The sequence below is a fragment of the Microtus ochrogaster genome, unplaced genomic scaffold (genome assembly GCF_000317375.1).
Source record: "Microtus ochrogaster isolate Prairie Vole_2 unplaced genomic scaffold, MicOch1.0 UNK46, whole genome shotgun sequence".
Taxonomy (NCBI): domain Eukaryota; kingdom Metazoa; phylum Chordata; class Mammalia; order Rodentia; family Cricetidae; genus Microtus; species Microtus ochrogaster.
Window position 1 is genome coordinate 450,610 of NW_004949144.1, and position 13,825 is coordinate 464,434.

Sequence of the window (13,825 nt, forward strand, 5' to 3'; positions counted from 1 at the left end):
ATTGAATAAAGTATATTGTTTGACCTTTGAATATGTGAGAATTGAAACAATCAGATGCAAAGTAAAACTAGAAGTCCATAAAAAGATTAAGTTGTAGCCAAAAAGAAAAATGTCAAGTTAACTGACCTGAGAAATCTTTTAAAGATGTCTAAATATTCTGGTTAAATGTATATACATATAAATCATATATAACATATATATATACATTCTTGTACATGTAATTTTGTCATATTCCTTCCTTTTTCCAAACTTCTGCCATATCTTCTTTTACAATTCATGCAAATGAATATTCTTTCTCTCTCTTTATAAAAAATGAAAGCAAAAACCACAAAGTCCCCAAACAAAATCAAGCAATTAATCAATCAAACAAACAAATTATAGAATTCACATATGTATTGGCCAGCTATTCCTGTGTGTGTGGCCTTCCCTAGGATGTGGTTGATATATGCAGCATCACTCCATTAAAGAAAATTGATTTTCCACCGCCAAAAGTCATCAATTGTAGATAGTCTCTTGGTTAGGTGTGGAACTTTAAGTCCATTTTCCCTTCTCCATACTGTCGTATTTTTTTCTGGTTTGAACTGGTATTGGTCTTGAAATCTGTCATGGTCTCTGTGAATTTGTATGTACACTGGCCCTTTTGGGTCTGGAAAATGCTGTTTCCTTAGAGTCTTTCACCCCCTTTGGTTCTTACAATCTGTCCACCTTCTCTTCTACATGTATACCTGAATCTTGAAGAGAAGGATGTGTTACAGGTATCCCAATAAGAATACAAACCACAAAGACTTTCACTCTCTACATTTGTTTGGTTGTGGGTTTCTGTGTTAATTGCCATCAACTGCAAGAACTTCTCTAATGAATGTTTAGTGATGCATCGATCTATGGATAAAACAAAATTCTATTAATAGTCATTTTATTATTATGCTCATTTATTAGAAAAAAGAGTTCTTCTTGTGCTTATGACATATCTTGTTCCAGTCTTATTTTAGAAATGGCTTGGTTTAGTCATGATAGGAGAGTAACTATGACTATCTAGTCTTCAACCCCATCAAAAACCTGAGAAGAAAAATAATATTACTTGAGTAAACAGGAAGTGCAAGCAAGCAACTCCCAAAATGTTCAAAAAATGACAGAGACAACTGGCTTCCTGGCCAATTACCCAAAGTTTCATTTGCAATGTTGGGGCAACAAATTTTGACTAAGGCCTAGAATAACTGACAGACCATTTTCAGAGGCAAGAAAAATTTCAAAACTCTTTTACCCTTTTTTTTGATAATATTTGACTGTCTTTCTTTCTTGTTATCTTGCTTGTCCAGTACAGACACAATGCATTTTGTCAGTGGTTGATGCACAGGCAGTTCTTTTCCCAAAGGCTAGTTTTGCCAGGAAGAAAACAAGCTCCAAGTGCAGTGTCTTTGGTGCCCAATATTCTTTTGGGAATAGATCGGTGCTCCCAGGAGCAGTTATGTCTCACATCAACAGAACCCTATGTAATTTAAATGACATATTTTACGTTTCTTTGAAGTGGTTGAAAATTACTTATCTATGTAGAATACAGTTTCTATGTATCTAAAGAATCTGATTAGTTCAGGCACCCTCTCCTCAGCTACCCAAGGAACAAGCTGGGGACTTCTCCTTGGATACCTGGGAACCCCTCTAGAGTCAAGCCTCTTGCCAACCCTAAAATGGCTCCCTTAATTAATATATATACTTCCCTGATCCTATATCCACCCTTCCTCCATCCCAACCATCCCATTCCCCCAAGCTCTCCCCATCTTCCCCTTCTCCCTTCTCTCTTCCCATCTCCCTTTACCCCTACTTCACCCCCACCCCCAAGCTCCCAATTTTTGCCTGGCAATTTTGTCTACTTCCAATATCCAGGAGGATAACTATGTTTTTCTTTGGGTTCACCTTCTTATTTAGCTTCTCTAGGATCACGAATTATAGGCTCAATGTCCTTTATTTATGGCTAGAATTCACTTATGGCCCTATCCCGTAGCCACAGTGATGAATATCTTGTATATCACCTTCATCTGGCTATGGATGGAGATAGAGACAGAGACACACATTGGAGCACTGGACTGAGCTCCCAAGGTCCAAATGAGGAGCAGAAGGAGAGAGAACATGAGCAAAGAAGTCATTACCGCAAAGGGTGTACCCACCCACTGAGACGGTGGGGCTGATCTAATGAGAGCTCAGAAGGCCAGCTGGACTGGGATTGATAAAGCATGTGATCAAACTAGATTCTCTGAATGTGGCTGACAATGAGGGCTGACTGAGAAGCCAAGGACAATGGCACTGGGTTTTGATTCTACTGCATGTACTGGCTTTGTGGGAGCCTAGTCCGTTTGGATGCTCGCCTTCCTAGATCTGGATGGAGGGGGGAGGACCTTGGACTGCTCTTTGGATGGAGAGGGAGGGGGAGAGGGAGAGGGAGGGAAATGAGAGGAGATGGAAATTTTTAATAAAAAAAGAAAAGAAAGAATCTATAAGTATGACAAACATGGATGACTTTGATCTATAATTCTCAATATCTATGTAGCTTAAAGAGGAAGGCTTTATATTAGAATGCTAAACACTCTTTAAAAAATTGTGAAGCAAATGAGGACAATGACCTTAAATGAAAACAGTGTATAATATCTTGATCAGATGTAGAAATATATAATGCAATATGGTAAAAATATCCTAAAATCATATCAATATGCAAAATATCTTAAGCAGAGGTAGAAACATACATGCATGCAACATGACAAAATAACTTTGCATAGGTGTACAAATATTGTAAACAGAAATAGGAGCATATTCAATAGAAAAATATAATTTTAGTTTCTATCAATACACAAGAATCTATACCAAGTAAATTGTCTACAAATAATAGCTCACATGTATTTGTCCTATTACACACTATTATTATTAATGTGAGTAAGATCACACTAATCTACCTATTAGCCCATCCAGTTGCCTTTTTTGAGTATAATAAAGGGTCCTTTATTTAGGGGTAGACTGCTAGATCAACAGTCCTCTGCATGAGTGAGGAATAGGAACTGAATCCAGCAGCCAAGAGAGATACACATGCTTGTACATCTGTTTTATAGTACACAAGGACATGCTCAAAGTGGTCTAGCATCTCAAAGGCCATTGACTGAAGGCATTCCCCCAGCAATCTTTTTGTCAAGTTCTTCAGGGTAGTGAAGGGCATTAACAATAGCCTATAGTGTTTAAGGAGTTCTATAGCAACTCTTTGGCCAATAACGCAAAAAAGTAACTCATTTCTGGCACTAGAGATTTTATTTGATACGATGAATATAATGTGTAGTTGGGTCATAATATGGCAAGTAAACTTAAATTCATACACACACACACAAACCATTTACTTTAGTCGTTTTTCAAAGGGCATTTCAAAAGACCTTCATGTATATATCCCAATAAATATCATACTTTAACTTGTCTTCTCATTCCCCTTCCCATTTTATCTTTCTATGCTAATTTCATTCTTTACCACTTTATAACATTAGAAGATACCCTACTATATCCAGATCCCTTAGTAGATAATATATATCATATATGTAATACATAATATTGCACATTATATTTTAAAGCAATATACGATATAATATATAATATATAAATATATGTGTATGCTTATATGTAATAATAATGATTAAGATGAGGTCATGAATTTGTAAAGCAGGACATTCATGTGTGGACTTGGATTGGAAGATGGAGGAGTCACAATGTTGCAACACAGCACTTATATATGTATACTCAAAAACTTAGCATAAACAAGGCACCAACACCCCCCCCCACACACACACATACATCCATACACACTCCCACACACCCCTTTCTACGTTAGAACAGTACTCTCTTGAAAACAGCACAGCTTTCCAAAATGAGCCACAAATAATGTAGTTAAATGTTTTGTTGAGAATCCAATCTGCAGGCCACTAATTTGCCACATAGTTTCTTGTTGAAATTTGTGTGTGAGCTACTTCCTGATTAGACCCTGTACTAACTAAATGCAGAAATAAGAAAAATTCAATAAAAGGTGTGTGTGTGTGTGTGTGTGTGTTAGATATATACAAGACATTATGCTTGGTGGTAGAAGGCATAAACCTGTATAGGGATGACAAAATTGATGAAATCTTTGGATTAAAGAAATTTGACAGTCCAATGGAAAAAGACAAAAGTATTAAAATTTAAATAAAATGACAAGAATGATATGTTTGTCTTGTAGTAAATTTGCTTGTGATTGCACATTGCAGTCCAAAAGTAAGTAGAATGTGAGTTTATCAAATAGAATCCCTAATTTAACAGCACTGCTATACACTAAAAAAGGCTCTTTAGGATATTTCATATAAAACTGGATGTTTTCACAATAGCTTTAAAAACTTAAAAGGACCTATAAAAAGTGTCAAACATCATATGTTATTGAGAAAATAATTAAATTATATTGATAAGCACAAAATTAAAACAGAAATATGTCAACACATACACAATTCTTCTGTAGACAATGTTCATTTTTAAAGGTAGATTCCTCATTCCAAATAAATTACTTTAAATCATAATAGATTTCATGGTTATATTTAAAATTCCTGGGTATATTTGGCAAATGATGAATAATTAAACACATAGTAAATTAATTAAGAAATAATTTATGCGTTTTTGGATTACAGTTTCCTCGTGTATGATATAGAGTTTTTGAATGGTCTTTTTAAAGACTACAACTTATCAGATTAAAACATGAGAGATAAATCCATGTAGATAATGCAAATAAATTTATATGAATTTGCATGTTAGCATATGAAACTTCAGCATGTCCTTTATGATCAGTTAAAAAAGCTCTGGGACTGCTATGGAACAAAGCATCTGAAAGGAGCTCAACCTGACTTAGAAAATGCAGTGCTTTCAAGAAGCCAACTGAGCCTGTTTGTTTATTATTACATACAAAACCTAAAATGAGTGTATTTGCTGTGTATTTTTAAAATTTGTTGAGGCATAACATTCAAAATGATTGCATTAACATCTATTCTTCAGAGAATTTAAGAAACAAAACATTCTCTTCAGAATGACTACTGCTGCACTGGTGATATTTGCAACAATGCTCAATGTGGAGTTCATAACTGGGAATTTGGGGAACGGCTTCATAGTACTGGTGAACATCATGGACTGGGTCAAAAGAAGAAAAATCTCTTCAGTGGATCAGATCCTCACTGCTCTGGCCATCTCCAGGACCATTGTGCTGTGGACAGCGTACATAATTGTATCAATATTTTCAATGTACCATGATGCAGAAATGACTATGAAAAGAGTAAGAATTAATAATCTTATCTGGGTAATTTCAAACCATTTAAGCATCTGGCTGGCCACCATTCTCAGCATCTTTTATTTTCTCAAGATAGCCAATTTTTCTTACTCTATTTTCCTCTACCTAAGGTGGAGACTTACAAAGGTGGTTTCAGTGACATTGCTGGTTTCTCTGTTCCTCTTGTTTGTAAATATTTTAGTTACCAACATATACATACATATTTGGATGGATCATTTGAAAGCAAATGTATCTTACAGCTATAAATTAAAGAATTTTACAGAAATACCTAGACTTCTTGTATTAACAAATATCATGTTCACATTAATACCTTTCACTGTATCCACAACAATGTTTTTTCTGCTCATCTTCTCCCTGTGGAAACATCTGAAGAAGATAAAGCACATTACCAAATGCTCCCGAGATGCCAGCACCACAGCTCACATCACAGCCTTGAAAACTGTGTTTGCCTTCCTCCTGCTGTATGTAATTTTTACTTTCTCTCTTTTTGTACAACTTTGGAGCTATGACTTTAAAGAGAAAAAAATTTTCCACTATTTTTACGCTGTTGGTATAATTTCTTTTCCATCACTTCATTCGTGTGTCCTGATTATGGGAAACAGCAAGCTGAGGCAGACCTCTCTTCTGGTACTGTCCGTGTTATGGTGCAAGATCCAAAGATGTGTACCCTTGTGTCTCTAGCATACTAGTGGGGAAATAATTTTGCATAATTTCAATAATGATTGCTTCATAAGAAATTACTCTTTATTTCAATGTGTATGTTGTAAATATATTTGCGTTCTGTAAGAAGTAAGTGCTATAGAAACAGTAAACAATTTTGAGAATGAGAATATGAAACATCTATATGTAAGAATATTTTAGTAATAAAATTTCAATGGCTGTAAATTATTTGAGATTTTAAAATAATTAATTAATAATATAGAAATACAAATATTGTCTATGAAAAATAGTTCATTCGTAATGCTTTTCATTTTAGCTGTTTAAGCAGGAAAATCTGAGGTCAACTCCCTAGCACACAACTAAAAGTCAGGCACAGCCCAGCACTTAGAAATCAAATACAGGCAGGTCCTGAGATATCTGACTGAGCAGTCTAGCTGAAACAGCAAAGTCCAGTTTTAAATGAGAGACCCTATATTAAGAAAATAATGTTTAATTTTAGAAGTAGACATCCTGTGTACACCTCTAAACACAAAGACATGTGCAAACAAGGAAACCCACATACATATGCATGACACACATACATATAAATAATGATATTATAAAATAAAATTACAAGTATATCAGCACACCTATAAAACAGTAAAAATAAAATCGATGAATTTTATAGCTATAAAATAATTTCAAATCTAGAAAAGTTCCTTAAGTTCTTATACAATTTTCTGTATAGTCTTACAAATCAAATGATTTTTAGATATTCTCAGATTCACGTTGGCATTTTACTCAATTACTCTATGGGTGTTAGTTTCACAATAAAAAGCAATGTATCTTGTATAAGAATATTGGGAATATATATTTATAATTGGAAGTAAGCCACCATTTTAATGAAAACTAGACAACATAAAATTAAAAATTGACATGTTATAAAGGCACTTACTAGACAGATGGTGTCATATATGTGGCCGAAACCTAAGGATTTATGCATATACAGAGTTCACCAGTGCAATGTCAGTTTTCATATGGAGCAATTGAGATCTTATAATGTAGCAAAGGTTTAGAACCTAGTAACTCATATATAGAGATATGGGGGTTACATTTGTTTTCTGTACTTCTAGCCAGATGCTTTATAGATGTGTCACTTGAATTTCCTATGTCAACCTTACTGTTTCTTGTTCCTATAATCTGCAGGTAATTATAATCATTATATTTTTTCTTCCTTTTAATTATGACAATTTTATTTTTGTTGTGGGCCTCATATTGGAAATGTAATGAAATAATTTTAATGAATTGCTATTGCAGTAGTAGGAGTAATTTCAGAGTCCAGAGTACTAACTGTTACATCATGGAACCAGACAGAATATTCCTTAGTGCTTTAGTGTGAGGTAAAATACTAGCTTCATCTAACATAAATTCTTTAAAATTATCTTCACAGTGAATCAATTTAGATTTTTTTCTCATAAAATATGTTACAATTCTCAAATTTATACTATTGTTTATTTATTTATTTATATTAATGAGCCTAGATGGGTTCTGTTTGAGCAGCCCCTAGCAGTGAGACCAGGATCTATCCCTATTCATGAGCTAGCTTTTTTAAGCCCGTTCCCTATGGTGGGATGTGGAGGCTGAAAAATGAAGGTCCATTTCCACCTTGTCTGATGGTCACAGAGTTTGAAGATTGACAAGCATAGTTGTACATGACAACTAAAGATGTCATTGCTTGGTTCTTTTGAAATAAAGATAAGTCCACACCATTCAGACAGATGGTCAGGACGTGCAAACATATTTCTGATTCTTCTTTTGTAACTATGAGGTCACCTTGGGAGGGGTGGTCTTCAGCATAAGTGACTTGATCTAGAGACCTTTGCTATCTAGACAACAGAATGCTAATGATTGATGACTCAGAGTGAAAGCGATTGACTGTGAGAGTTATCCTTTGTATAATGTTGATAAAGCCTTTTGTTACCTCCCCCTCCCTTGGCTTATGTTTGGCTGTGAAAAAAATAAATGTGTGTGGATTTCAGGATTTCAGTAATCACTGGAATACCCTCCTGGTATTATTTTATGTTTTCTGTCTTGTTATTTTTTTGTGTCTTTATATTCTTTACTTATATTTCTTCAATTCCCGCACACCTATCCTGGCAAGAGGTGATTTTGTTCAGGCCAGTCCTAAACATTGGGATGCCTTTCTCAATCTTCATGCAGGGAGGTAAGGTTGGTCCTTGCTCAACTTAATGTCCCAGGATTGTTGATTCCCATGGAAAGCCTTTCCCTTTCTGAGGAGTGGGTGGGGGATGGGTTAGGAGGGAGTTAGAGAGGAGTGGAAAGAGGGGAGAGAGAGGTAACTGTGGTTGTTATGTAAAATGAGTAAAAAAAAATAAAATAAAAAAAATGTAAAAGAATTTAAAAAATTGGATATTGAGTAGAGAATGGTTTTTGGAAGACCTGGGAGATGGGGTGACTATGATTCAAAGACAATGTTTGAAGTTCTCTAGGAATTCATTAAAATATGTTTTTAAAGTGATTTGTACAATTTCCTACACAAGCATTCTCCCTGCAATAGCTAGTAATGGGCCTGCTTTAGAAAGACAGTCACAGACTGATTTGTTTCCAAATGCTGAAGTCTTAACCTTCAGTGTGGCTGTACTTGATGATAACCATTTAAAGGCTATCAGTAAAATTAAATGAGGTTATACATCAAGGTTCTAATCAGAAGAGACCAGTCCTCCTAGAAGAGGAGAAGCTTCAGGAGTATGTTGACGAAGCATAATGCTCTGTGGAAATGTGTGCCTCTACCATCTACTAGAAGAAGCCTCACCAGCATCCAAATCTGTGGCCTCTTTATTTTCATGTATATCCTCTTGAACTATGAAGAAACAAAGCTTGATTCTCAAGCTAATATGAATGGATTTCAGCCGCAGAAACTTAGACTAACTAAGAGAGAGAAAAATTTAGGATAAGGGGTAATGCTGAGGAAATTAAATAAATAAAGAAAAAATGTACAAATCTTAGCGCTGTATGAGTCACCAATAATGTGATCTTAGTACCTTTGTTAGGTTTCATTTAAGGTTCTAAGTAAATTAATTATACTATACATATATTTCATGTTCATCAAACACAAAATTTTAATTGATTATAATATTCTTTAATAATGCTTATTAATAAAAAATCTGCATATTGCCCAATAGAAAAGTTGATTCATTCAAGATGATGATAAAATAGACAGAGACTTTGCCTAATTTGAAAAGTAAACCTGACATAATCTAAAAATCAGAAGAAAATGTCAGATATGTGAACAAGTATTTATTACAGTTAATATTCAAGACTTGGAGAGATGGCTCAGTAGTTAATACCAAATATTGTTAATGCAGAGTAGTCAAATTTTATTTTCAGTCTCACATCAGACATCTCACAATTGCCTGTAATTTCAGCTGCAGTGGACCTGCTGTCTCTGACTTCTTTGTGTAACTGTATGTAGTAAGAGGAGCAGGCTGCTTTTTATTCAGGCTACCTAGCTAGCTTAACCCCCGAAATAACCACACAGAAACTGTATTAATTAAAGTACTGCCTGACCCATTATCTCTAGTCTCTTATTGGCTAACTCTCACACCCTGATTCAACTCATTTCTAATAATCTGTATCACCACTAGGTCGTGGCTTACTGGGAAAGATTCAGCACGTCTGACCTGGAGGCTTCATGGCAGCTCTCTGACTCTGCCTTCTTCCTCCCAGAATTCAGTTCTGTCCTCCTGCCTATCTAAGTTCTGCCCTATCTAAAGGCCAAGGCAGTTTCTTTATTCATCCAATGAACGCAAAACATAGACAAAAGGACCTCCTACACCATTTCCGCTTTTCTGTTTAAACAAAAAATAAAGGCTTTCACATTAACATAGTAAAATTACATATAACAAAACAGGTATCAAATAAGAACTACAGTTATAATATTTATATCTATTTTATCTTTTAGCATAACAAAGGAAAACTATAATCTATTCTTCAAGTGCATCAAAGACTTCAGAAGGATATAATATTATATAAGTAAATAAGAAGTAAGCAACTCCCAAAACACTCTCTGCCTGGATAGTTAACCAAAGTTTTTCTGTACTGTTGGGGAATCCATCTTCAGCCTTCAGACCCATAGTATCCAGCAGAATTTTCCATGAAACAGTAAATTTCAAAGACAGTTCAGTCACTTTCTTTTGTATCCTGCAAAATCTCTCACAGACTCTATAATGAACCAGGAACCCTGAAGCATCATCTCACCTTTAGGTAAGTTCAGCAGTCATCTCTCTGTGGGTACTGCATGTCCACTGAAGCAGTCCAGACAAGAGCAGTTTCTTGCCCAAATGGCTAACCAACTCCATAAGGAGTCCCTTCGATGCCCATCTTCCTCTTGAAGTAGCTGGTGCTGCCAAGAGCAGATGTGTCTCATTGTCATGAAAAGTCCTAAGTTATTAAAACATGTTAAATGCCATATTCTGTAGTCTTTGAAAGATATGAAGAATGCCTATCCAACTGAATATATCTATGTATATCTATAAAATCTAACTAACATGACTACAAACTTGACTATTATAAATGATTATCTATTAACCTATATTTCTTAATGTATATTACACTTTTTAAATGAACTACATAATCACAATATCTTAATCAAAAGCACAAATATACATATAACAAGATTGACCTTAAATTTATATCAATAATGCAAAATCCATATCAATACAAATTATTCATACCTATATCATATCCCCCTTTAAATGTAAAAGAACATGTATAAGCAATATTTGGTAATATGGGCACAGTTATTTTTCTCCAAACTGCTTTATGCTGTATGGGGACACTGTTAATCAGGAACTTTATGGTTTATCCTTTGTATTAGGTTTATCTCAGTCAGCAGTTGGGTGAAGTAATTTTTTGAGGGTGTTTATGGTGACCTTTCAGGAGGGCATGGTCTATCATACCATGTTGATCTAGAAGCAATCCACAGGGACTCATCTTCTGTGAAAACAAAAGAAGAACCTCTTTTCCAATGCATCATATCCTTAGACCCAAATTCTGAAGTCATAATACCTTCATAATATACATGCTGGTTTAGCTTAGCAGCCCACACAATGAGGTATGTCTCTGTAGTTACATCCTTTTGGACTCTATAGGGGCTCTCAGGTGTCCAGGGAGATGTCCCAGCTAGTACCTTGAGCAACTGAGGAGAGGGAACCTGAAATGACCCTATCCTATAGCCATACTGATGAATATCTTGCATATTACCTTAGAACCTTCATCTGGTGATGGATAGAGATAGAGACAGAGACCCAAATTGGAGCAACGGACTGAGCTCTTAAGATCCAAATGAGGAGCAGAAGGAGGGAGAACATGAGCAAGGAAGTCAGGACCATGAGGGGTGTACCCACCCACTGTGACAGTGGAACGGATCTATTGGGAGCTCGCCAACGCCAGTGGGACTGGGACTGAATAAGCATGGGATGAAACTGGATTTTCTGAATGTGGTGGACAATGAAGGCTGATGAGAAGCCAAGGACAATGGCACTAGGTTTCAATCCTAATACATGAACTGGCTTTGTGGGAGCCTAGCCTGTTTGGATGCTCACCTTCCTGGTCCTGGATAGAAGTGGGAGGACCTTGGACTTCCCGCAGGGCAGGGAATATGGACTGCTCTTCATTCTCGAAAGGGAGGGGGAATGGAGTGGGGGGGAGCTGGAGAGGAGGAGGGGAGTGGGGGAAGGAGGAGATGTGTGCCAGGAGGGGATGGGAAATGGGAAATTTTTTTGCAACAACTAAAAAATAAAATAACAAAAAAATGTTTAGCCCTAAAAAAAAAGTTTTCCTAGTGAAATCACTTCTTTAAATTAAAAATGCAAATAAAAAAATTTTAAAGAAAACACAATAATATACAGAATCCAGACTCTCTGTGAATTTTCCATTTTTACATGGCTTATCATTTTTTTACTTCCTTTAATCTATGATTATCTATATTTTGTCTCTTTAAAGACTACCCTTTTTTAAAGCATTAACTTTAATTTATGACTTTCTCTACTCTTTTTCTTCTCTCTCTCAAGCCTATGTATGTTTTAAAAGTATGACCCATTTAGAGGTTTTTTATGTCTGAATCTGTCCTATTACATTGTTTTTAATTCTTTACTGTCTTGAAGAGCTTTTAAAATGCTAAGCAGCTTGGTTTCAGCTGCTCTGAGCGTTGGCTCCACCTTTCTCCAATTTCAAAATGGTGAACATACCATTTCTGCTAGCTTTGGGGCCATCAGGTAAGAGCCACACTCAGCACTTTAACTCTGAGAATGAGCGTGGAGCACATACACTCTTTTTATCTTACTTAAGCCAAATCTGCCACACAGAGCACTGGGCAGCCTGGAAACATCTCTGTGTATGGCAGTGGAAATCTGCATGCTCTCCTGCCTGCCCAAGCCTGATCCCACTGGCTGCCCAGGCAGGAAGAGCTGAGCCACAGGCATGATCCCAGATACTTTCCTCCAAACCCTGAGTGGGCACAGAAGAAACACTAGGGCCTACAAATGTCAATGAAATGCTTAGTAGCTGGTGTTTTTACTGATGGCACAGCCCAGGAAGCCTCGTTTTAAACTGGTGAAGCTTTTTTTTTTTTCTGCTATTGCTGAGTCAGGAAATCTCTCTGGGGCATGCCCCAGCGAATAGCAAACTCTGTTTTTTCTGCGTGTCTAAAATTAAGCTCTCTCAAGTTTTTAAGTGGATTTAGTCCATCACGTTGGAGTGCCAATCTGTAGTAAGAGGAACAGACTGCTTTTGGTCCCAGCCACTCGGCTAGCTTAACCCTGGAAATAACCACAAAGAAACTGTATTAAATAAAGTACTGCCTGGCCCATTATCTCTAGCCTCTTATTGGCTAACTCTCACACCCTGATTCAATCTATTTCTAATAATCTGTGTATCACCATGAGGTCATGACCTGGAGGCTCCATGGCAGCTCTCTGACTCTGCCTTCTTCCTCCCAGAACTCAGTTCTGTCCTCTCTAAGTTCTGCCCTATCAAAAGGCCAAGGCAGTTTCTTTATTCAGCCAATGAAAGCAACACATAGACAGAAGGACCTCCTACACCAACTGTACACTGTGTACATGTTGACACTGTCACAGTAAAAGATTGGTTCTTCAAATCTAGGAAAAATATTATTAGACTAGAAGTGAGCTCTAAAGCAGTTACATGAAAAGTGCGAAGAGAACATAAATACACTGAAAATAATAAAAAATAAAAACATTTCAGTAACAAATAAGATGTTGCTCAATATATATATATATATAATTTATGCTATATATACATACATACATATACATATATGTATAATACTGGATGCCATATTTTCATCTAGCTTTAGTTTCCATTTCTTACTAAGAGATTTAAATTTCATACAAGGTATTCTGATTATATTCGTATACCATAATCTAGTTTTTCCTAGACTCAACCCCCTTAACTACCCATCCACCTTTGTGTCTTTTTTCCCTCCTAAACCAATAAAGAAACATTTTTACTGCCAAAGCATTCTTGTGTGTGTAGTGGCATTTTATTTGTATTTTAATAAAAAAACTTGCCAGAGTGTCAGAAGAGCAAAAAAGCCACATTGGCCAGCCTTAGAGATTAGACAGCAATGACACATACCTTTAATCCCAGTAACTAAACTAGCTTGTATTAGAAACCAGATGACAGTGGTGCACTCCTTATATCCCAAAACTAGAGAGGATTAGCCGGGCGGTGGTGGCACATGCCTTTAATCCCAGCACTTGGGAGGCAGAGGAAGGCGGATCTCTGTGAGTTCGAGACTAGCCTGGTCTACAAGAGCTA

The 13,825-nt window shown here is 36.2% G+C and overlaps 1 protein-coding gene across 1 annotated transcript; it reads left to right on the forward strand.

Moving 5' to 3' along the window:
* Positions 1-3,299: 3,299 nt before the first annotated feature.
* Positions 3,300-6,007, forward strand: LOC101999490 (taste receptor type 2 member 125-like). Its single transcript, XM_005369245.3, has 2 exons — positions 3,300-3,335; positions 5,117-6,007. The coding sequence occupies exons 1-2, from the start codon at positions 3,300-3,302 to the stop codon at positions 6,005-6,007; spliced, it is 927 nt and encodes a 308-aa protein (XP_005369302.3).
* Positions 6,008-13,825: the final 7,818 nt, after the last annotated feature.

Excerpts from the sequence above, each read along its gene's own strand:
- LOC101999490 (XM_005369245.3), top strand. The coding sequence starts at position 3,300 with ATGAATATAATGTGTAGTTGGGTCATAATATGGCAA. Across the intron at positions 3,336-5,116 it reads GTTGGGTCATAATATGGCAA|TTCATAACTGGGAATTTGGG; the intron begins GTAAACTTAAAT and ends CTCAATGTGGAG.